Here is a 24,729-nt window from a genome sequence, read left to right as displayed (position 1 = left end):
CTGAGCTTGTCACTAGAAAATGGTGTGTGCGTGGCCTAAGTTCAGTATACTGGGAGGTGGATTAATTTGTGGCTTGGGCAGTGTGTTTATTGTAGAGTAAATGGTGGAGACTAATTTTTTAAGAGTAATATATGATGCACCTAGGCCACATTCCTACTGGGTGTTCTGGAGTTGTTTGGGCCTTACTGCTTCTCTGTGCTTTTCTGTACACATCCTCAGATGGTTCTGCCCGTTGATGAGAGCTTGACTGAGGCATTGGGAATCCGATCCAAATATGCTTCGCTGCGAAAAGACACTTTACTGAAATCGGGTAAACAGCTTCCTCCGTTGGTACTCTTGCCACTCTTGTGAGTGTCCTCTTGGGCCCGCGGTCACCCTTTCCTCCCCACCTGCTCTGGTTATCACGGCCAGGCATCCTGTGCCGCGTTTTCAAAGGGCCGTGCCTTTTACCAGCATATGGAATTAGTAATACTCCAAGCAAGGCGGGGAGGGGGCGAGGGTTCCTCCTTCATTTCACTCTTTCTCATTTTGCCTTGGGTTTTGTGACTGAAAACCTCCCCACCCCAGCTCCTGCACTTTAGAGTTAGTTACACATCCTGGGGCAAGAAGATTGCATGTCGCAGGGGAGGAGCATGCAGGCTGTCCCCTGGCGGGTTTTGGTTTAAATATTTTCGTTCCCTTGAGATGAGCAGTAAGAAGCCCTGCTGAGGGCCTGGGGAGGAGGGCCCGTGCGACAGGCCTGCAGCCAGCTCACACACAGCCTCGGTCTTCCCTGCCACCTCACCTCAGTGTTCGGTGGCGCCATTTGCCGCATGTACCGGTTCCCCACCACCGACGGCAACCACCTGCGGATCCTGGAGCAGATGGCAGAGAGCGTGCTCTCCCTGCACGTGCCCCGGCAGTTTGTGAAGCTCCTGCTGGAAGAAGATGCGGCCAGGTGAGGCCATGTGGAGAGACCAGCCGCCTGTAATGCCCATGTCGTATGCCCCTTCCTTTCTGGAAAGTTAGATGTGGTGGGTAGAGCACTGGCAGCAGAGAGACCAGACTGCAGACCCAGCCTCCACCACTTGCCTGCTCTGTGGCCTGGGCTTGCCGGAGCCTGCGTTTGCTCACCTGTATCTTGGAGTTCCTGTGCAAGCCAAGGTGCCAGAAGCACCAGATGTGTGCCCAGCACTCAGTACCTGCTCCCTTCCCTTCCCTTCTCCTTTCCCCTCAGTTGGCCTTCAGAGAGTTAGGACTGGCTGATAGTTCTCTGGTCCTGGCTGCCTGGGTCAGCGGTTTCCTAGGGTAGGGCCACAATGATACAGGCTACAGAAGCCTAAGTACAGCCCACTGGGGCCCTCTGCTCCTCCGTATATCTCAGCCCAGGGCATATTCCAATGGTCCCAAGACAGGGAGAAGCCAGAGAGGTGATTCAGCACCACAGATTGTGTCTCCTGTCTTCCTCAGATGTCATTTCTACTCATCATAAAATGATGTTAATTGTGAACACAATATGACAGAGCATGAAAGGAAACAATGCAGTCAGAATCTCACTGTTTTAATACAGCTATTTTTTAAAATTTTTTTATCTTGAAAAAGAAATCAACCTCAGAGGAAAATGACAAGAATAATGCAATAAGCTGCTTTATCTCTCTACATGTACTATTTTACAGTTATTTTAATTTTAACATTTTTCCTTTCACCTTTTCCATATTTGTTCAGTTTTTCCTAGCTACCATCTGCTTTTGCATAGATCTTCGGTTTTTGTGCTATAATTTTTAACTATGGCACAAATTCCCATTATTCAGACTATATCTTGTGTGTGTGTGTGTGTGAGATGTATATAAGATATATATATACACACACCCACATACATATATATATATATATATATATATATATATATATTTTTTTTTTGTTTATTTATTTTTTCTGGGGGGGGGGAGCTAGTGAACAGAGGCTCCAGAGTGGGCCCTGCATTGACAGCAGACAGCCCCATGTGTGGCTTGAACTCACGAACCATGAGCTCATGACCTGAGCTGAAAGTTGGATGCTTAACCGACTGAGCCATCCAGGTGCCCCTCAGACTATAACTTGAAAGCATTTATTCACTTCAAAAGCATTTTGGTTTTGAGGGCGTTGTTGCGTTTTACACACGAGGCTGGTGGTGTGCCTGGTATGGGAGGCTTCTTGAGGAGCGAGACAGACCGTGAGAGACAGACCCTCCGGAGAAGCAGGGGCCGTGCACAGAGCCCCGGCTGCACGAGCTGCGTACAGAAATCAGAAGGGGTGGTGAGAAGGAGGGTGGTCTGGGCAAGCCTCTGTGAGCCGTGACATTAAGCTGACACCCAGAGCATGAGAAGGAGCCACGTGACGCATGGGTAGACACCAGAGAGAGCCCAGCAGCAGCTGCAGCAGACGGGGCTCATGTGCTCGTGAGCAGACCCACAGCTGGTGGGCGAGCTGGCCAGCAGTGAGCAGGGACGGAGGCCTCACCACAGCCTTGCCCACGTTGGTGTTCTTTTACTTTGATGTTGCTAATTTAATAATAATAAAATGGTACAACTCTCTATTTACCTTCAGAGAATTTAGTAGATTACACAGAATTAGCTTTTTTTAATCCCCCCCAAAGGAAAACATGCACAGTATGAAAAAACAAATAGTGCCAAAACAGCATAATAGTGCCAACAACATAAGTCTTGAGGGCTTCTCCTCTCTGATCTACTTCCCAGAAACATCCACTTTTAGCCATTGTTTACCACTATGTTTCTAAATATAGTATTCTCTTAACTAACCAGTTTCAGGGATTAGCTACTCATTCCCTGTGATAAAGATTTTAGGTCTTTTGTAGTTTCCCATTACCCAGCTTCCTAATATGGTTATCCTTTTTTCTTTTTTTAAAATCCATCTTGTGTTTTCATTATTCTGATTATGTAGCTGTTATTTTACTGCTGAGCTAATACATTTATATTTCAGTTTTTATACAGCTTTTAATTTTTCTGGAGGTGACAGATCCTCTTTTTTCTTCTCCTCTTCTCCCTTTCCTGCCCTCATGTAACTTTTAGATTTAAACAACTCATTACTCCCATAGACAGCCAAAGGAGGCACAGCCAAAGTTGCTAGCTCCCCGTGGCCCTGGCCCCTTACCCTGAGGGACGGCACTGAAATAGAGGGGGCTGGGTAAGTGCGGCAGAGCATGGCCACCTGGTGCCGTCCAGCTGTAGACTGCTGCTCGGCAGCTTTATGTTTCGCTGCAATGTTCTTAGGGGCAGGGCAGGAAGGCCCAGGCCTCCCCAGAACGTGGGGGCAGTGAGAAGCTGTCTCAGCAGCTCCTGGGGGAGACAGGTGAGTGAGATGGCCTCATGCAGTCGCTTACAGGCCTCCACTCCTCTCGTCTTCCAGGACGGTCCCACGTCCTTCTGTGCTGCCCAGACTCACATGGGCTGCAATCCAGGCCTTCACCTGCATGGCCTATGTGGGTACCAGCAAGGAACCGCTCCCCTAAAGCCCCTCTCCTCCACTTGGTTTTCCCCGGACATTTGACAGAGTTTCTGTGAAAAGCTTCTCTGGGTGTTTTCCCACATGGTGAGTGGCCTGCCCTTCACACGGCCATTCTTCTTAGAGCGCTCTGTCATGCTGCCCCACTGCTTGCTCTGTAGACCTGTGGTGTAGCCATTGTGCGAGGCCTTCCCTGGCATCGGCGATATGTCCATGTCCATTTTGTTCTCCTGCTTGGTTAGTACTCCTGTGCACCTCGCAGAGAAGTGAGCCGGCTGCACGGCCTGATGTATGTGTGTCTTGCAGAGTGTGTGAACTGGAGGAGTTGGGGGATCTGTCCCCTTGCTGGGAGAGCCTCCGGCGCCAGATTGTCACTCAGTACCAGACCATTATCCTCACGTACCAGGAGAACCTCACTGACCTCCATCAGTACAAAGGTGGGTGCTGGGTCTCCCCTTTCCCAGCTAGAAAACCAGAACCTGGCTCCAGTACTGTCACTGACAGACACTCCTAATGGGTTTTTAAAAATAGATTCTCATGTAGGTGTGAACTCCTTAGAATATGGATTTCTCAGATCTTAATTAAGAAGACAAGTATGTGAAATGCATTGAAAATTCCTTCTCTGGTGTCATCTGCCAACTAACGTAGGATGAAATTTAAGAGAGATGAAATCACAGGCTGTTGGTTCAAGGTATTTTTTCATCTTTGTCTAAAATGCCCAAGGGAAATGCCCGAAAGACATAAACCATTTACTTTCAGACAGAGTGGTTTCCTAGACTTCCCAGTTTAAATATTTAACAGTCCTTGCATTGAACATCTGAATTGTCTAAGTGGAGCTCTCCATTTTAAGACTCAAAAAGGAGTGGAGTACAGAAACCTTTCTTCTTGAAAGATGCTATTTGATTTTCAAAACACTCTTAAGGGTAGATTTAGAAGACTATTCTTAACTAATTCCCTTTTTATTCAAAAACAGAATGAATTTTTTGGTTTTTCTTTATTCTCTATCTTCACATTCTTTCCTTCTCCCCGATTACAAAGGGAATTTTGGGGTTAAAAGAAGATCTCGAGTCTTTACTGTGGTTTTGACACAGAACATAGGAACTTGTCCATGAACTTGGCTGAGAAGAAGCCAGATACAGGCATGAGGACAAGATGATGGTGTCCCGGGTTTGGTTTGAATCTGAAGGGCAGGTCTAAGTATATTGGCAGCATATGACTGAAGGAACTTAGGCACCTACCCATGCCAGGTACCTGTTACCTGAGAAAGCAGGAAACCCACACGAGCTTGAGTTTTCCAGAGCAGAGAATCTCAAATGTCAGTGTGCATCCTGGTCCTTGAGGATCTTGCTGCAGTGCAGATCTAGGATTCTGCATTTCTGACAGGCTCTCAGGATGCCACTACTGCTGATTTCTGGCCCACTGTGAGTATCAGGTCCTGGAGGACAGTCTCCTAGGGCAAAATGCAAAGCAGACATCGGCTGGTCTGCATTTTGTATCCTGGAAAAATTCACCTTTTATCACTAGAGAAAAAGTCTGTTTCTTCTGTTCTTCTGATTGTCGGTTAATTTATAATCCCTTTCTTCTCTAGGCGTGTAGTTCTTAATTAGTGTTGGATTCTGATCAGAGAAACAAGATCGTAGATGGTAGTTACAAAACATCATCCTCCTTAACTGCGCCCCCTCCCACCCGCCACCCTTTGTGTAAACAAGGGAACACATTTAGGTTTGTGTTTCAGAGGGTCGCTATCCATGCTGTGTGGCATCTGTTCATCTTGATAGATCTGAGGTGATGAGCAGACCTTTTCACCCCGTTGCAGAATTGAGATGTGTTGCTCTAGTCGAACCAATTTCTCAGCTCTTGCATGATGGCAGTCTCTAAAGTTGGAACAGGCAGTCCCTAGCATGGACCCATTTGCTTTTTATAGCAGCGCTGACATCGTGTTGCACAAAATCAGTCTTTGTGGCGGACCTTTCAGTTGAGAGCTGAGTCATGGGAAGGCAGGGCACCAGTAACCGTAGCCTTCTGAAGCTGCTTCTGCCCGGCTCTGCTCTCCACCTGACTGCCTAGAGCCAGTCTTCTGGCCAGCGAGCCGCCCTCCCTCCAGTGTTTCACCCACCCGCCATCTGGAAATGAAATGTGCTCATGGGTAATTCAGAATTTCCTAGGCCACTGCCAGCGCGTTCATGTTTACTCGTAGCGACTTCCTCAGAATATCTCTGTTCTACTTGCCATTCCTGAGTGCAGGGTACATGTCAATGGTCCTTGTTTTCTCATATTCCATTTCTTTAGGTCCCTCGTTTAAAGCAAGCAGTTTGAAAGCAGATAAAAAGTTAGAATTTGTTCCTACAAACTTGCACATACAGAGGATGAGAGTTCAAGACGATGGGGGGTCAGGTAACTATTTTTCTGTTCCTCTCGCTGAATCACACTTCACTTCCTTTCTCCCTGTGCACCTGACCCCTGAGTTGCCCCGCATATGTCCAGCCTTCCCTGTATGTTCTTCTGCCCGGCAAATGAAATAAGAGACATATTACAGGACCTTTGTAAGGTCTTTGTGCCCTCGTCTTTTCCCTCCTTTTGTTCCTGCCCCCTCGTCTGTCCTCCTTCCAGCTTGCCTTTGTGTTTCTGTGGCAGAAAGTCGCCTGTCAGTTACCCTTCCCAAGGAGGGTTACAAGGTGAGTGTTGCTGGTGGCTGCCTCCGGCCCTTTATGGCCCCATCTCGAGACCTGTAGGAACCCCTGCTGAGATGATGGTGCTGGGCTCCAGGGGCCCCGCAGACAATCCAAACTATGGGACTGAGGGAACAGGCTGCTTGGAAATGGGCCAGAGGGGCGGGGTCCCAGAGCTGCGTGCATATCCCTGTAGCTGGCTTGTCCACAGGCCTGAGCCCAGAGTAATGGAGGAGAGCTTTCTGTCATTCAGATCAGAACTATGACATCGTCACCATCGGAGCGCCAGCAGCACACTGCCAAGGTTTTAAGTCAGGAGGTCTCCGCAAAAAGCTGCACAAATTTGAAGAGACCAAGAAGCAGTAAGTATATGGAGGGTGTCTGTGGTCCTTGTATGGCTGTCTGGTGCTTCCTAGGCTAAAAAAAAAAAAAAAAAATCAAAATATGACTGCAAAAATCCAGCCATCCACTGTGCTTTTGTGTGGCGGGAGGAGCTGCCTCGTTGCCCCTGTGCTACTCTGTGTGTGTGGCTGAGCTGGGTGGTGATGAGGGCACCTGATTAGTGGTCCTGACCCCGCAAGTGAACAGCAAATTGAAATCCCCCTGGAAGGTGGCTACCCTTTGTGGGCTCTCCGCTGGCTCAGCCGTCCCTTAAAGCCCCTAGTCAGTCACACCAGGTGTGTGGTGTGTGTCGAATGCCACAAAGTGTGAAGCTGCAAGAGATCGTTTCCTTTCCTAAAAGGACTGCAGTGGTAAACATTCCCCGTTTTAAGAAGGCTAGAGGGGGTGGGGGTGGGAGCTGCACACAGCTGCAGTCCAAGCAGGAAATTGCCAGGTAGGCAGGTGGGGGAGGGTGTTGTGGAGGATGCAGTGAGGTGTGGCTGAGACATGGTGTTTTGAGGAGAGGAGCTGAGGGAGAGGGCTGGCCTTGCTGGCAGCCTGCGCAGTGCAGGGCCACACGCTGGTGACCAGGGTTGTGGGGCTGACAGAGGTAACCCTGGCCCTGAGGAGCTCCCTGCCTTACCTGGGAGCAGACAAGTCAACTCCACCATTTGGAGCAAGCAGTGCCATGCCTGGAGCATGGGTGACATGGAGACAGCCATAAATCCCAGCTGTTGTGTTGGATATGTGGGAAGTGTTGGTACTCTTCCAGAATGTCACCCATCAGGATTTATGTAGGTGAGGGATGCGAGTGTAAGAGGTAGGGGCAAGAGTGTAAATGATCCTGTAAGATCCGGGGACCATGAAGTAAAGGAAGTAGCACAAAGGTGTCCCCTTGGGGAGAAGGGTTATTACTTGATCATGTGTTCAGGCTGATAGGGAAGATGAAAGTGAATCATCTGGAGATGCAAAGGCCAGACCAGGCATGTAGTCGTAGAAGGGACTAGAGAAGAAAGTGAGATACAGAGAGATCTTTGAGGAATGAAGGAACAAGCTGCAGATACCGTGGATCAGCCTCTGGAGAATGTGGAGTTGAAAGTGTCAGACTTATCAATGGAGAATGGAACAGCTGGAAGGAAGGTGAAGCAAAGGCCCAGGGGGCGTCAAGAGAATCAACAAGGCTTCCAGGTGGAGAGCATTAGCACCTGCTGGGGGAAGTCGGGGGCTTTGTGCTTCCGTGGCCAGGAGTCAGGACACAGATTGAGAAAACTGACCGCAGACTGGGTCAAGGAGGGGGTGAAAGGTCGGGTGCAGTGGCCGGTCAGTGGGCTAAGGGGATCAGGGATGCAGGTAGGAGTTTCTCTACCCATGGGATGAGGCTCGAGGATAAGCAGGCAGGTGGAAGAGAGCACACCATGAGAAATCATCACTGGGATGTGTGCACAGGTTACCCCAAAACCAAGGGAGCCCCGGAGCCAGATGCAGGAAGAATAAGAAAGGGCCAGGGGTTAGGAAGAGGAATTTCAGCCTTAAGGGCAAGGCAACATTCTTGGGAAGCCCCCAGACAGTCTGTGTGTCCTTGACTGATTCCGCAAGGGCTCTTCCTTGCCCAGACAAGCCATGTAACCAGACCCGCCTGAGGAGTCACTGACTCCAGGGTTCTCTGGGAATTAGGATGAAGAGGAAGCTTCCTGGGCCCACCGCAGCTCTGCACAGCCAGCCAAGAAATTGCGTGTCTGTCACTCCATTGCATGTGGCTGTGTGGGGGTTAGAGTAGGAGATTTGAGGGTGCTACAGGCCCTAGGGGGGGAAGCCCATCAGGAGGGCTCACCACTGGCTGTCCCTGTCCCAGAAAGGTCGGGATGTTAATACCTGATTACTCTGTATGTTAACTTTAGAACTTATTTTCAAAATGCCTCTGGAGTCTTTTTCACATAAATAATATAAATTTTCATTTAATTTCCTATTCCCATTATAAAACTGCTTGCAGAAATGATTTTCATTATTTGAACTTTCCTTTAAATGCAGACATAACTTGCCCACAGGTGAAATGTCTCCCTGGGGCTTGTGCAACGGCACTGATGTTGCTCTGATGACTGAGCACATTGGGCTCATGAGTTTTATTGTCCCTGTAGTGGGGGCCTCGACACTTAACTTGAAGAATTTTGACAAAAGATAACTTGGCTTTTTAATTTTTTGTTTTGCATTTAGTGTTTGCTAACTCCTAATATTTCGTTTTGGTTCTTTTCTTTAGCAGTTTTGAGGAGTGTTGGTGAGTTTTCTGTCTGTGGAGAGAGTGTCTGTTTGGGTCTTGCTCTCATGTAGAGAAAGCCTGTGCTGTCCCCTCCTCTGTGAGGTGCTTCACCCCTCGGTGCCGCCGGGGGCCCCTAGTTAGAGCCTCGTAGACAGAATTCTCCCTTCCAACTGCAATGTTCTTTGATAATGAATAGCCTGTCTCCAGTCCACCATTTTACCTTTAAAATCTGGCAGCAGTTCATTGCTGTGTGCGCTCCGCTCCGAGAGAAGAACCAGTCCTGTTCCTCCCAGGCCAGGCAAGTCCTGGGTGCTGGAGTTTCAAGTCAACCCGTTGGTGTGGCTGGGAATCCCTTTCTGGCTTCTTTTACAAGAGTCTTAGGGCTTCAGGTTTCCCTTCCCCATCGCCTCTTGCGGGAATGAAGCCAGCTTACATTTTCATAATACTTAATAATTTATGCAGATTTTTAAAACAGTGTTCCTTGGGTCAATTTTCCCCCTGAGGGCAAACCAAGAGTTAATATAACCAAGTGACTTTTTCTACCAAAGAATTAGATGGCAGCCGGAAATCACTGTCTGCTGCCTGGGGTCTCCACCGCTCCCCCAGGCCCTCCACGGTCACGCCCAACGTACTGGCTCAGGCTATAGCCAGGCCTGTGCAGTGCCCTTCACTTGGTGACAGGCCCCAGAAGCCCCTGCAGCCCTTTGGAGCTGCTGCCATCTCAGAGCTGGTGAGGCTCAGGGGCCATGGCTGGGCCCTGCCTGAGATGTCAGGGCTCTGCTGGGGACAGCAGGTGCTGAGGAACCTCCCACCCACACTGAGGCCTCTGCAGCTTTCCCCACTTTTAGGACTAGGTGACTGTATATTCACGATCATCACTGAGCGGCAGCTCTTTGAAATTTACTTTTCCACACCCCCGCCATATGCTTCCTGTGTAAGTCCTGGATTACTGTTATTAGAACGTGGCCTGTGAGAACACAAGGTGAGTAGGGGGTGGTGCTTTCCTTCTGACTTGGGGGATGGTATGTATTGGTTGAAGTGTACACGACCATCTACATACACACGTGTGTATCTACATGAAGCACACATTGCATGTGTGCTCGAAATATTGGGGCCAGGGAAAAACAGATTTTTAAAAATTCTATTTGAGATTGTATTTTTAAGACTAAATTGTCTGAAATGGCAGCTATTCATTTGGAAGAGTGATTGCAGATTGGAAAGTAGTCATGTGCACATCGTGCTGTGAAATGACTTCTCAGATCACGTGGGCTTGGTTGCGGTCTGCTGCATGGGCTTCTGGCAAATCCATTGTGTTTTACTGTGGTGTGTGGGCTTGGGGTGTTGTTTCTTTCTGGGGTGCTTTGGTTTTTGGGTTTTGCATGTTTACACCATAGTCTGTCAAGGGAAGTTTCTTGGTGACCTGCCTTCGGGTTACCCTGGAAAGGGCCTGGCAGAGGAGGATCTCCAGCCCTCATCTCCAGGGGGAACTATGGAGGTTGTGCTCCTCCACCTTCACTCTCTTCCCCAAAACCCAAAGGACAGCCCTTTGAGGGAACCAGTCAGGGCTGATAAGGATGGGGACTAGAGCTCACAACTTCAGATTGCAAGAGACCTCCTCATCGGTGCTTTACCACTCTCTGCTTTCTTTGGCTTTCTCAGATGGTCTGAAAAATAAATGTGTAATATTAGATCGTTTCGGATCTTCACTGAGAGACTTGCCATCTATCACCTCCATCTCGAATGGCCAAACATGGTGCTCGCTTCGGCAGCACATATACTAGAATGGCCAGACACGTTAGCCAGGCCCCACACAGCCAGGATGTAGAGTCAGTTCTCCGGAGGCCCGTGTCTGTGCTGCACAGGGGCTGGGCTGTAGCCTTGACATCGATCCTAAGATCACACACTGCTTGATGGTGAGAAGGCAGGGAAGGAGGAAGAGCCAGGTTTTCAAAGCTGTTGAGGTGCCCAGGCCTGGCCTCTGGCCTGGCACGTTCTGTACCTCCTCTTCATCTGATGGGACATTGTTTTTCCAAGTAGAGAAGCACTGGAGAAGGAAGTCCAGTTTGCTGTGGTCAGAGGTGTGAGGGAGGAGAACTATGTGGGTGTGCACAGAAAGTTTGAAGATTGGCCAAATGGGGAAATAGGTTTCTTGTGGAAAGTCCAGCACCCATGGCAATCTCCCTTCACTGTGGTAAACTGACCCCTCTGGGATTAGCAGACCCCGTGTCTCCATTTCTGTACTGCTGAGAACTTGACAGGTGAGGTTCTTAGATGAAAGATTATTAGTATTTGGGTAATTACTGGGTTCAGTATCTGTGTGCACACTTACATAAGAATATAGACATGTACAAATGGAGATAAAAGACTTCATTGTTTTAATATTTTAAGGCTTCTACCATATGGACAGAAGAAATCTCTTGAGATGTGCTTTTGCACAGGTAGACTAGCCTAGGAGAACATCCCTGAGAATCAGAACACTTAACTTTGTGTTGGTTGTGGGCTAGGGTTGGGATACTGCTGCCATCTTCATACATTTGAGGAAAGCCCTTAGAATCTGTTTTTATCCTTTACAGTACACCATCCAGCTGCCAGTCCATAATCTACATACCACAGGACATCATCAGAGCCAAGGAGATCATTGCCCAGATCAATACCCTGAAAACCCAAGTGAGTTACTATGCAGAGCGGCTCTCCAGGGCAGCCAAGGACAGGTCTGCCACAGGTCTTGAAAGAACCCTCGCCATTCTAGCAGACAAGGTAGGAGGGACTACCCTGCTGCATGTGGGATGGGGGCTCCCTGGGTTTCTAGAAACACTTGGGACACCCCATGTGTGCTTGGAGGTGTCCACAGAAAGGGTGACATTGGGATGACCTTGAAGATCTAGTTTCAGGTTTGGTTCCCCCAAAGGCCCTGGGAGGTTAGGTGATTTGCCTGTGGCCACAGAACTGGTTGGGGCAGGCCAAGGGCAGATCCCAGAGCATGTGACTTCCAGCTGCTACTTCATGCAGATATGTCTCCCCTCAAATCCATGGGGTTCATTGTTGAATCTGGCATAGTTCCACAGCTTTCTTAGCAACTGCCTACTCAGTATGTTTTTTGCCACATTTTTATTGACTTGGAATTTGAAAAAAGAAGCTGAATTATTACACAAACATACAATAAGGAAAATACAACTTCATTGGCCTAAATATAAACAGTAAGCTGTTTTCTAATTAACCAAAATTTGATCCTGATTAAAAATATATAAATATTGGTTTAAACTGGGGGATTAGATATACCAGATCATCTTGATGGATGATGCTTTTTCAAATTACTCAGTCTCTCAACACACACACACACACACACACACACACACACACACACACACAGATTCTGATCACACTTCCCCACTCACACACACTTTGGTGGGGTGAGATGCTGTTCCTGATCAGAATGTGCTATATCCTTCACATGTGTTCACTTAGCAAAAAGATTGAGAGCTGGGAATTAGATCCACTTAGAAAAGAAAGATGATGTTATCAGAAGGAAAATTATGAGCATACAGAATTCTGCATACAGAATTCCCCAGAACCACAATGCTGTGCTGAGAGCCCCACTGCTCAGAGCCCAGGGCTTCAAGGATTAGATGCAGAAAAGATAAGACTTCAGTCAGTGAACCAATGTCAGACCTGTCCCCTATAACCAGAGTGGACAGCTCAGGGAGTCGGTGAAGACAAGGAACCGGGGCTCTCTTCAGGCCCTTCCTGGAGTCCTGTCAGGCTCAGAGGCAGGCAGGGATCGAAGAAAGTCAGAGGTTCCTCGACCTCCGTCCATTCTCTCTGTGTCCTCCAGACTTCTTGTAGGAACCTTTAAACTGCTCACGTGGCAGCCTTTAAACTCTGCCGTCCTGAGGGCTCTTGCGCTATGGAGAAGGGTATGCAGCTGGGTCTCAGGACAGTTCTGAGCCCTTAGAGAGGACCGGCCTTGCAGCCCCTCACCTGGGGGCTCAGCAGCTTTGGTTTGTGTGTGCTGCAGACCCGGCAGCTGGTCACCGTGTGCGACTGCAAGCTGCTGGCCAACTCCATCCACGGACTGAACGCAGCGCGACCCGACTACATTGCCTCCAAGGCCTCCCCGACATCGAGTGAGGAGGAGCAGGTGATGCTTAGGAACGACCAGGACACCCTCATGGCCAGGTGGACGGGGAGGAATAGCCGGTCTTCTCTGCAAGTGGACTGGCACGAGGAGGAGTGGGTGAGTCTGCTGCTCGTGGCCCTTATTCTGCTACTGAGCTTGGGTTGAAGAACTCAGAGCCTCTTGCCTGCTCTTCCCCACCCGGAAGTGCCTAACATGTCAGCTGCTTCGTAGACGTGCTCCACACCTCTTTTCTGGAGGGCTGCCTGATTTATGGAAAGAGATGGCATTTTCACACCTTGTGTCCATCTGAGGGGCAGGGCTGCTGCAGGCCCGACTGGTGTCAGACCTGGTTGTAAAGGGGGCAGTGTTCTCTGTGGAGCCCTTGCCCTGCTGGAGGCCTCTCCCCTCACAAGGCCTCCTGCTTCCTCAAAGCTCTGCTTGCAGCCAGCCCTCCTAGGGCCGTTTGTATTTGGGGGGATAGTGAGGAGTCTGGAGATGCACCTGGACATTGCACACAGAGCATTCTGCTTCCTGACGGAGTGGCCCTGAGAGCAGCATCTCTCTTTCCTGTGGAAGCAACACATCACACAGGCCGTTTTTGCCTTTTGTTGGGACTATTGCTTGGAGGCAGTGTTCTGTGAGGCACTGAGTTACTAGTCAGCAGCAAAGTGCTCCTCCAGCCCTGCCCTGGCGTCCTGTATTCTGCGTGGGTTTCTGCAAATCACTGCTAGCCCTGCCTCACTGCTTTCCCACTTCCCCCGTATGAAGTGATCAGCAGTTTCCATTACCTTCCCTCAGTCTCGTGTGTTTGATGGTTGTAGGAGGTGTGTGGTGGAAAGAGGAGCGGACGCACTGGCTCCCTGGGCCCTGTGGCCTTTCTGCCAGCTCTGGAAGGCACTGGGAAGTCCTAGCTGGCCTCCGTGACAGTTATTAGCAAACGTGTCCCCAGCTTTAAAAACAATGAGCGCAGTACATTGATTTGTGTTTTGAAAAGCAAATGCAACGGTAATGGAGAACTTTGAATTAATCTTGATGTTCTAAATTCGTGGTATTTTAATGATCCTGGTGGCCCAGGGCAGAGGAATCAGTGTGTGGGGGCACCAGGGGTGGGGGTGGGTAGATTGTGCTCTGTTCTGTTTTTCCCACTGGGAGAGCTGACCCAAATGGGCCCTTTTGGTTTGGAAGGAGAAAGTGTGGCTGAACGTAGACAAGAGCCTGGAGTGCATCATTCAGCGGGTGGACAAGCTGCTGCAGAAGGAGCGCCTGCATGGCGAGGGCTGTGAGGATGTCTTCCCTTGCGCAGGCAGCTGTACCAGCAAGAAAGGTAACCAGCACAGCCACGCCTACTGGATCAAACCGGAAGACCCCTTCTATGATGTCCCCTCCTCGCCATGCCCCTCCACCATCTCCTCTGCTGCATGCCATCCTCGCCTGACCACACGTGCGTATGCATCCACGCTTCCCATTCACGCTGCCTCCACCTCACGCTGCATATGTCTGTCTGTCTGACTCCATGACCTCTTCCCCCACACAGACTGCAGGGAGGGCTGTCAGGCAGAGCCAGAGGTCACTGTGTGGAGCAGCGGGCAATGAGGGCAGAGGCTCCTGTAGTCCACGCCCCTGGAGCCCACGTGTGAATCTGCATGTCTGGCTAAGGCAGAATCAGAAGGCCCTCTTGGGTCTCATTGCCACATCAGTGAGGGGGTGCTCCTGGGCTTTGCTGGTTTGCAAACCAATCTGAGAACCTGAAGGAAGCAGAGATGCAGATGCTTTTCTGATGAGATTGTTTATTGAATTGGGAATTGATAGAATCAAGGAAAAGGTGAATCATGCAGGGACACAGCTGGATGAGAGCTGTTAGCAGGCTCAGCACACTTGTCTAAAGGCTGGTTGTCATTGGCTGGGCATGCTCTTCTCCAGCAGGGCATGCCGCCTTGGGAATTGCTGGTAACTCAGTCAGATGGTGGCACCTGTTCTTGGAGCTGAGTTTAGGTTCCTCTGTCCAGCACCACCTCCGAGGCAGTGCCCTCAGTAGATGGTAGGACGTTGGCATGAAGCAACATGCTTCAGAAACCGTCTTCTGCCTGTGGAGACCCGGAGCATAATCAGCCACTCTGTCCTGCATATAGCCCTAAAGCCAGGGGCTGCATGCTTTCTAAATAGGCACATCCTTGCCACTCAGGGACCTTTCCCTGCCACCTTTTCCTGTAAGAGCTGATGGGAGTGGGGTTATGTGCCAGGCAGCTGAGAGCTGGCTGCAGACCTTTGGGAGTGTTAAGCTGTAGTTAATAGTTAGTAGTTAGTAGGGCCTACTAACTGTAGTTAGTAGGGTGTGCCAGGGTTAGGCTTCATACAGTGAGGACTTTTAATTTCTAAATTGCACAACTTTCATTCTAGGCAGAACCATGCTCCTTTATCAGAGCCTCTTGGTAAATCCTTCATTTGTAAGATGCCCTTCACCTTCGCAATCTGCCTGCAGTCTGTTTCCAAGGCGCGATTTCACTTGAGCCTCTGATTCAACAGTGTTCACATCCTCCACCCCTTCCATCTGTGAAGGGCTATAGTTTCAGTTCCCCAAACCTGTGATTGGTTTCATGGAGCTCTTTTGTCCTGTCTGTCTTCTCATTTTTTTTAATGTAAATTGTGCTTAAAAAAAAAAATTGGAAAGCTCATTGCTCATTTCTCTTCAATATAGTCTTGCTTGTAATTTTCAAGTTTTCCTGCAGATATAAAAAGAGTAATTTATTGGATTTTTTAAAAAATGCCAGACATAGTTTATTTAATCAGATATTCTGTCATAGCCATAACTTAAATGTCACTTTCTTTCTAGGCACATACTGTATTGGTCAAATGTAGACACATTTAAATGCAGTTTTAAAGTTATTTAAATGAGCATTTATTTATGGTATTTAGGGCATGACTTGTATTTGCCATGCAGATCAGCTCTGTTGTGATCATGGGAATATGAAGCATACATTTGAGAGAGGCTAACTTTGCTGATCAGTACTCAAAGAAACATATGAAACCGTTTGCCACTAAATTAACTGTGGATGATCCTTAATTTAAAAATCTTGAACATTCCTAGGAAGCTGTTCAGACCTGGGCGTGATCAGGAGGTTCAGAAAAAATGAGCCTGCAAGCTGTTTATTTTACTCAGTCTCTTATCCTCAAGGGCCAGACCTCAGCTCTGCCATGACTTTTTAGACCATTGCAACCTCCTGGGGTAGTGGTTTTGGCCTAATGAGCAGGTTGTGTTCACACCAGCTTATTATATATGAATACCTCTTTGAAAGGCATCATCACTTTTCATTCTAGCTCTGTACCCTGTCCTAGGTCTTTGGTTTTCATATTCTACTAAGGAATTGCCCTGCCTTCTAGCTTGTTGTCCTGCAGAACTCATCAGAGCCGTGCCTGGCACACACAGATCACTGCGGGACCCACTGACAAGTCCCTGCCAGCTGGAACCACAGAGGCTCCGTGAGCCTCTTTCCTTCTCCCGCTTTCCGCACAAGTGCCCCATGCTCTTCTGAACCACCACCCGCAGCCTCCCCGTTTGGTGGCTTCCATTATCTGCTCTGCACACATTCTCATCCTCTCCTCATTGCTGAAGAACCATTCACACCCCGGACCAGGGTCTCGGGGTCTCAGGTTTGTATGCCCTCGAGATTATGTGTTAATCAAATCTCAGGGGACTCCATGGCCTAAGTTACCAGTCACTGGTACAAGAGTACCAGAGGAGACCCCTCCCCCAACACACACACACACACACACACACACACACACACACACACTTCCTGCTTTGATTGAAAGATCGAATTTACCCAGCCAGGTTTAACCCCTGGTGCCCTTTTTTGGGGAATGGCCACAACCCAGTCGTTTGGGATCACCACAGAAGATCATAAAACAGGCTCCTGGACCTTCCTGCTCACTCAGACCCAGAATCTTGGAGGAAGGGTTATGGGAGGCAGAAATCTGTATTTTTTTTCAAGGCCTGGAGTAATTCTGATTAGCTGGACAGAGGTTTAAACAGGAATGACTGTTCTGCATTACTGCACACTGCTGTGGGTTTCTGTCTTTGTTAGATAGGTAGTCTCAGGATATCTGGGCTCTAATGAAGAGGCTGAAATCTTTAAGTCACAGGAGCCTTTAATTTTGCTCTGTTTCTATTCCCTTTGCCAGTTGAAGAAATCACTGCCAAAGGTGACCAGAGAGGAAGGATCCCTTGGCACTCCTACCTCTGGACAATCCAGACTATAAAGTCTCCATAAAGCTGGTTCCAGCTATTCATGGGGCTCTGAAACCACCCACCTGAAGACATAAAATAAATGACCCTTTTCAGACTTGTTTTTTTCCAGTGGCACGCCCAGTTAACCAAGGAATTTTAGAGTTTTCAGGGGAAATGTAATATTGAAATGAGTACTTCACTTGCTGAAATGCGATTCATTGTAGGTGAAATTGAATTAAAATTGGCATTCCTTGAGCCACCTGGAGGGACATTATAATTCTAGTCTTTCCCCAAATCGTAGACGTTTTAAATTTGGTTTAAATTTTAAAGATTGGCATAGACATTGGTTGGTATATTGGTTTCATCGCTGGATCCTCACCTTGGGGTCTCAGCAGTCAGTCTGCAGCCCAGGTTCCACTCGAGAGTCAGGGCAGTGGGCTCTGAATTGGGGATGATCAATTTGCTGGTCAGTCTCTCTCACTACAAGTGTGCTTCCAGATGCCGTGAGCCAACATGGGCTCCGTCACAATGTGATCAGTGTGGGCACTTTATCACATTGTAATATGTTAGTTTGCTCGTCCTGAAGAGCATTTTATGTTGAAGTCTTAGCAACATGAATGAACGAATCACGGAGTCGGTCAGTGTTTACCACCAGGAGGGCTCGGCTGCGTCGGAGCAGCCCCGCGCCTGCGTGGGACTTCTTGGGGGAAGAGGCAGGCAGGCCTCCGACCTCTTCTGTGTTCAGTTGAGCCTCCTTACTGCCGGCTGCTTGATGCAGTTGCTGTAAGCGTTGAGTTGTTCGTGTTTGAACTTTGTGCTGCTCCTTAATCATCCATGTCGCCCTCCATTTCTGTGCAGATTGCAGCCCCCCTCCTGACGAGTCCAGCCCAGGTACGTGGTTTCCGTTCAAGGCTTCTGCAGATGTCTTTATAATCCTCAGGTAGTGTTTGTAGCTGAATTATCCAAGATTCCCCTGTGCTTCCAGAGTTAGGAAAATATTTTAGGAGTTTGTTCATTTGAGACACGTAGCAACTTTTCTTAGGTTTGGTGAGGGACCAGTTGGGCTGGGGACTGTGGCCTGAAGCAGGCAACCACATGCAGTTTTTTCACTTTCCCATCATGTAACCTTTCCAGATGATTAACATCCGTGAGGGCATTGGGCTTCCTGATTCAGAACAGTACATATTTGTAAATGGTACTTCCTATGATTTCACCTGAACTTGTGAAGCATGTGAGCATTACATGGAGGGGGTGTAGCCATCCAAGTGTTGCAGTATTCATAATCACACAGCATCCTCTCTCCCGAGTCTGGATGCAGCTTAGAATTCTTAGTAGGCATTGCTGGCAGCTTTCAGTTGGAGATAGTGCTAAAAACGGAATCTTTTTGCTGCATTTGCACGTAGAAGTCAATGTGCATGGCTCTAGTTCAGGGGTCTGTAGACTGCAGCTCTGAGCCGAATCCTGTCCACTGCCTGCTCTGGTAAATAACATTTTATTGGAAACCAGTCATGTCCACTCATTCATGTATTGTCTATGGCTGCTTTTGGGGCAATGCCAGAATTGAGTAGTTGTGACAAGGACCCCATGATCCTCAAAGCCTAAAATACTTCCTATCTAGCCTTTTACAGAAAAAAGTGTGCCGACCCCTGCTCTAGTTCATGTTGAGTTTCCTAGTTGTGGCTTGTGGGTTTCCCAGAGTGAGCATGAGACCCCCCAAATAATATGCTTTTGCTTACACCCAAAAAACCAGCTATCCAATCGGTCTGATGATTGCATATTTCTGACTGGATATAAATGTGAGGTAGCAGGATACCTGTGTTATATCTAGAGTACAGCGAACTGGTGATTTGGGAATTTACCAAACTCTCTGTCAGTTTTAGTGAACCCTCTCAGCTCACATAGCACCATGAATTTTATATCAGCTCTGTCATTTCTAGAAGCGCTGGTGGCTTGTCCACAGTTAATGTCAGCGAACTAAAATGGTTCCCTGCCAAGAGTTCCTTTGGCTTTTCCTGGAGAGCCATATTTTATCTTGGTTAACACACACATTTTTTTCTCTCACTCTTTCTCAATCTTCCTCCCTCCTTTCCAACTTCCTTCCCTCCTCTGTTGATGAGGGGAAAAAAATGCAAAAGCAGGGTATGGATTTGAAAAAAAACTCTTCAAAGTTATCCAAAGTAGCATGGTCCATGGATTGACCACTAGTCAGTGAGCATTAACAGACTGTCAACTAGACAAGGAGCTTATTACCCCCCTCCCCACCCAGAAGTGAATCAGCTGCATCACTAAGGACAATGTTTAGTTGGGCTGATTTTTTTTTTTCATAGCAAGTCTTTCTCGACGAAGGGAGCAGAATATGACACCGTCACCAAATGTAATATCCCAGATACCTTTACTAAGCTAGGTCCTGGTAGAAGTCTCATTACTGTCCCTGAAATCCATTTTGTCTGGAAGTTTCTAATTATAATTTTTCTTCATATTCCCCCCAAATTTATTTCCCCCTCAACCCCTACTCTCTATTTGGCAGAAGCAACCTGACACAATAAAAATAACTTGGAGCTTAGGGTCAGTCAGACACATACAAATGCCAGTTCTTTTTGTGTCTGGGAAGACACTTAACCTCTCTGAGCCTGTTTCCTTACCTGTATTATTAATATTCTTTCTGTTGATTAAATGAGGAAACAGGTAAAGCACTGACAGGTTTTTTTTAATTTTTTAAAATATTTATTTATTATTTTTGAGAGACAGAGAGAGTGTGAGCAGGGGAGGGGCAGAGAGAGAGAGAGGGAGACTCAGAATCCCAAGCAGGCTCCAGGCTCTGAGCTGTCAGATGTGGGGCTCAAACTCACGAGCCATGAGATCATGACCTGAGCCGAAGTCAGACACTTAACAGACTGAACCACCCAGGAGCCCCAAAGCACTGGTTGGTTTTATGTACACAGTGGCTGGCACTCTTACTGAATTCTGGAGCCATCCAGGCGTGTGTGAGCCCTCCTCTGGGAAGATGCCAGGCTCCTCTCCCATCCAGACCCACATCTTTTCTTCAGGACAAGATCCCAGTGCTTCTTAACCATTCTTCCTTTATTCCCAATTTTTTTCAGAGTTTTTCCCCCCTAATGTAACAAAACTGCATCATACTTAAATGGATTTTTTTGAAAGAGAAGTAGAGAAGCAGGTAAAATGAAAAAGTATTGCATGGAGAAGATTTGCTTAGTCAGCTAAGACCACTTGTACTTTCTGATCATTTTCAGATTAAAATGATGATAATTTGCATATTAATTGCATAGGTACCTGCACGTTAATGGAAAAGCAAAGTAAAACCGGCAGCATTTGCTCTAAGAGCATTTACTTCTCAGTTAATGACTGTCTACCTTTCCCCCAATTATTTGGCTATGAAAATTTAGTTGCCATTGTCTTTTTTGATCGTTGCTGAATATAACTTGCATGCAACAGAGTTCTTCAAAGAAACAAAAACATGGCCTCTGAGATTTTTCAGAGGAAGAAAGAGACTTGGATGTTATCCAGCAGAGCTCTTCCATTTTACTAAAAAGGACTCACGTGGCCAAGGGGTCAAGAGACTTGTCCATGGCCAGCACTGCTCAGCGGCAGCTGGGGCCCAGGACACATATTTTCCACTCCTCGGTCCAGTGTTCTCTGTCACCATGAGTTCTTTGCTAAGACCTTTCCTGCTATAGACTTTCTAAATTTAAGCCTGCCTTTTTTTTTTTTTAAATTACAGATATAAATCCTTGTCCACATACGGTGTGCCTGCATACACAGTTAGATCATTTCCAGACTTTGAATGGATTCACGTACTTGAAAATCTGCCTCAACTGAACACTGAGTATAGGGAAGTCCTTTTGCAAGGTTTAGGCATTTCTCTAAATCTGTGTCTCAACAAAGTGCTACCCATACAGTTTGAGAGAGTGAAGCTCGTCTCCCTTCACTCAGGGTTTTGGACTCTGTTTGTCTAAGACAGAGCTTACCCTTTCTCCCCAGTGCGGTGACGTCTGTGGGTGTGGTGTCACTCGCACCTCATCCTGAGTGCCGTGTGCTGCCTGGGCTCCACTCCCTGCCTGCGCAGCCTCTGCTGTGGTGGGCTCACCCAGTGGTGACAGTCAAATGCTTCTTTCTGGGCTTGGTGACCTGTTATAAATAGAACTGATGAGGGCATGTCTTTTCTCTTTTAAATGCCTTCTAAATAGGGAGGCAAAAAAAGAGCCAAAGCCCAAAATACCTTTGACTCTGTTTTTCTACCCTGAGGTTCTATTTTTAAAAAAAAAAAATTGTTTTGGTACAGGGTCACAATTTCCTAATACCTCTAAGAGAAAACTAAACTAGAAATAGAGGGTAGCGGGCAGGGAGTTTGGGGGCGGGGAAGAAAGCGCAGAAGCAGGGGATATTCTGAGAGCTGAAAACACGGGAAACCATGTGGAACAAGGTCTTTCCTCCAGACGTGGAAAGCGAGAATGTACCACAGCCACACACTGGCTCTGCAAGGGTGGAGTTGTCCTTTGCTCTAGAAGGATGGGGGCTTTTGCCTTAATACCTGGGTCAAGAGAAGCAAGATAACAGTCACTTTTCTGGGTGCCCTTCTCGCCCTGGGTAGAGGAACAGTGGTGAATTGCAGATGGCTCACAGAAACTTTTTCGTCATTTTCCTCAAAAGGAATAATCCTGAGCATTTATGTATATAGCCCACAGTAGGTTAGGGAAACAAGGCCTACATCATTGGTCCCACAGTAGGTCCCCTCTTTGTTTACTGGAAAAGCTTCAGGCCAGAAGGTTGGAGACTGGGTTGGTTCCAGGCAGAACTTAGTGCCAGTTCTGGGCCGGAGCTTGGGCCGAGCAGAGATATAAGATGCAGAAGGGGTGGGGAGGGGGAGGGGGGCAGTATGAGGGTTAGGGTCAGGCAACTTGCTAAACTTATAGAACCTAATTCTTAAAGTTTTCCTCCTCACACGTCTCCTTTCTCATGCCCAGGTGAATGGAGTGAGGCCCTTTACCCCCTGCTGACCACCCTCACAGACTGTGTGGCCATGATGAGTGACAAGGCCAAGAAGGCAATGGTCTTCCTGCTCATGCAGGACAGCGCTCCCACCATAGCCACGTACCTGAGCCTGCAGTACCGCCGGGATGTGGTCTTCTGCCAAACTGTAAGCCCCGGGAGTGGCACGGAAGCCCATGGGCACCTCCACCCTCAGAAAACACAGGCTTAGGAACTTGTTCTCTGGCTTCACCCTGAAAAAACCAAGGTTGACAATACTTCCACCTGCCTGTGGCTCTTGAAGTTATTTACTAGAGAGGTCTAGATTTCAACATGGAGGGAGGAATCCTACTCGATAAGTCTGTATTTAGGAGAGGGTCTGAGTCCACCCTTGTTCCTCCCCATGGAAGTGGCACTGGTGGGTTGGGCACATCCGTGGCTCCAGCCTGAGGCATGTTGCATTGTGCATGACACAGGCCTCTTTGCCACCTTTTTTCCTACAAAGGATTTTAGTGAGGGAGACACGATTATTGCTGTCAGTGCCTTAGTTCTGCTGCTTGTGCACAACTGCTGTGATAATTTCTGTTCTCTTTTGGAGAATGTCATGAGTTTGGTAGATGCGAGTTACCAAAAGCAAAGTGAACAGTGATAGAAGGTCAGGCTGGTTCTCTGCAGGTCCACCGGCCCATCCTTGTGAGGCCTGTTTCATCCCACAGAATATCTCCCACTGAGGTAACTTGCAGAGTGACCGTGTTGTCTCTCACTTCCGTTCTTTGTTATGATCACTTCAGTTTCCAGCCAGAGCTGGTATGAATCTGTGAGTATACAGGACCTTTTCACGGTGGGAAATTAATTCTAGGCTTCCAGAAGGTTCTAGCCCAGGAGGAAGCCCAGGCAGTTCAGGTTGGAAGCTTAGCCAAAACCAAACCAGCCTTTGGGAGCAATAGGAGTGGCAAGCCTGGAGTGCTGTGCACCCTCCCCATGGCCTCTGCCCCGCATGGCCTCAGAGCTGAGTGCTCCCCACACCCCAGATGGAGGGGGAAGAGGTGCTGCTGCGGCCCAGCCAGAGCCGTGAAAGTGGAGAAACTCAGGGCCAAGGGCAAGGCACAGGCTGGTAGCCATTTAGTGAGGAGGTGTCTGTCCCCCTCACAGCCGCTTCACCTCGTGTCTCCCCCACAGCTGACTGCTCTCATCTGTGGCTTCATCATCAAGCTGAGGAACTGCCTGCATGATGATGGCTTCCTGCGCCAGCTCTACACCATTGGGCTGCTGGCCCAGTTCGAGAGCCTGCTGAGCACCTATGGTGAGGCTCCAGGGGCTCCCACACACCCTATGCCTCCGGGATCCTGGGGGTATTGGGCAGTACGGACGTGTGTGATTCCCATTCTTTCTTCCCAGATAGTTTTCTAATTGCGCATGCTGATGAAAATAAATCTAAACATCATCAAAATATGCAAGAACCAAATAAAAGTCCTATGTAGTTACAGACACACACATCCATAGTTTGTTTTATTGTTGTTGGTTGTTACAAAGATCTTTCTGGTTGAGGATGGATGATAATTATTTAAGCAATGTTCCTGTGGGACATTGGGCCGCTTCTGAATTATTCTTTTTTTTAAGGTTTTTTTTTTTTTTTTAACATTTATTTATTTTTGAGAGACAGAGACAGAGCATGAGCAGGGGAGAGGCAGAGAGACAGGGAGACACAGAATCCAAAGCAGGCTCCAAGCTCCGAGCTGTCAGCACAGAGCCCGTCGTGGGACTCGAACTCACAAACCGCGAGATCATGACCTGAGCTGAAGACGGATGTTCATCCAACTGAGCCCCAGGCGCCCCTGAATTATTCTTATGAAAACAGTGCTGCCATAGGTCTCCACACACAAGTCTGTGTGTGCCTCTCGGCCCATTTCTGCAGCCACTACATTATTGAAAGGAATGTTTCTGGGTCAAAGGGCAGGAATATTTTTAAATTTCATAGATATTCCCAAATTGCCCTCTAAAAAGACTCTTCTTCCTACTTTCATTTTTTTATTCTGAGAGGATAAAAATGAATAACTTTTTAGAAGTGTTTGTCAGTCTTTAGAGTTATAAGACGTCAAGTAAATGCCAAGCACTATGGAGTGGAGGGATCCAGCCCCAGTGTGCTGTTTTGCTGTCTCTGTCCATTTCTAAAGCGCCAGCTTTGCTTTCTGAGACTCCATACATGCCAGTTTTCTGCCCCACACTTCCCCTCACCAGAGAGGGCTGTGAGTCGTGGTGCATGTTTCCACCAGCCGAGCTGCTAAATGTGGCCACGGGGGATTTCAGTAGCTGCCTTTCCCCATGGAGAAGACAGTCCCCGTCTCGTCACACCACGCCTGATCCCATCACCTCCCACAGCTCTGTGGCTGTGCTGAGCCCATGGGGCAGGTCCCCTCCACCTGACCTCCTTCCATCCGTCTCTCGCATCCAGGTGAGGAGCTGGCCATGCTGGAGGACATGAGCCTTGGAATCATGGACCTGAGGAACGTGACCTTCAAAGTCACTCAGGCCACTTCTAATGCATCAACAGACATGCTGCCCGTCATCACTGGAAATCGGTAGAAAGATTTTTTTTTTAATTCTCAGAACTAGCACT

At 48.1% G+C, this 24,729-nt stretch overlaps 1 protein-coding gene across 8 annotated transcripts in view; it reads left to right on the top strand.

Moving 5' to 3' along the window:
• INPP4A (inositol polyphosphate-4-phosphatase type I A) overlaps window positions 1–24,729 on the top strand; it is a 135,137-nt gene that overhangs the window by 89,196 nt on the left and 21,212 nt on the right. For 5 of the 8 annotated variants that reach the window (XM_049651382.1, XM_049651385.1, XM_049651383.1 and 2 more), the window contains 12 exons: window positions 220–310; window positions 790–937; window positions 3,787–3,917; window positions 5,770–5,874; window positions 6,403–6,511; window positions 11,358–11,541; window positions 12,800–13,018; window positions 14,087–14,342; window positions 17,985–18,017; window positions 22,109–22,281; window positions 23,292–23,415; window positions 24,565–24,691. In XM_049651382.1, coding sequence (XP_049507339.1) covers window positions 220–310; window positions 790–937; window positions 3,787–3,917; window positions 5,770–5,874; window positions 6,403–6,511; window positions 11,358–11,541; window positions 12,800–13,018; window positions 14,087–14,342; window positions 17,985–18,017; window positions 22,109–22,281; window positions 23,292–23,415; window positions 24,565–24,691 — 1,700 coding nt within the window. The remainder of the gene's footprint in view (window positions 1–219; window positions 311–789; window positions 938–3,786; window positions 3,918–5,769; window positions 5,875–6,402; window positions 6,512–11,357; window positions 11,542–12,799; window positions 13,019–14,086; window positions 14,343–17,984; window positions 18,018–22,108; window positions 22,282–23,291; window positions 23,416–24,564; window positions 24,692–24,729) is intronic. The other 3 variants (XM_049651387.1, XM_049651388.1, XM_049651386.1) reach the window with 3 other exon arrangements.

The sequence above is a fragment of the Panthera uncia genome (genome assembly GCF_023721935.1).
Source record: "Panthera uncia isolate 11264 chromosome A3 unlocalized genomic scaffold, Puncia_PCG_1.0 HiC_scaffold_11, whole genome shotgun sequence".
NCBI lineage: Eukaryota > Metazoa > Chordata > Mammalia > Carnivora > Felidae > Panthera > Panthera uncia.
Note: the sequence above shows the minus strand (reverse complement) of the source record. Positions and strands in the feature narration are given on the sequence as shown.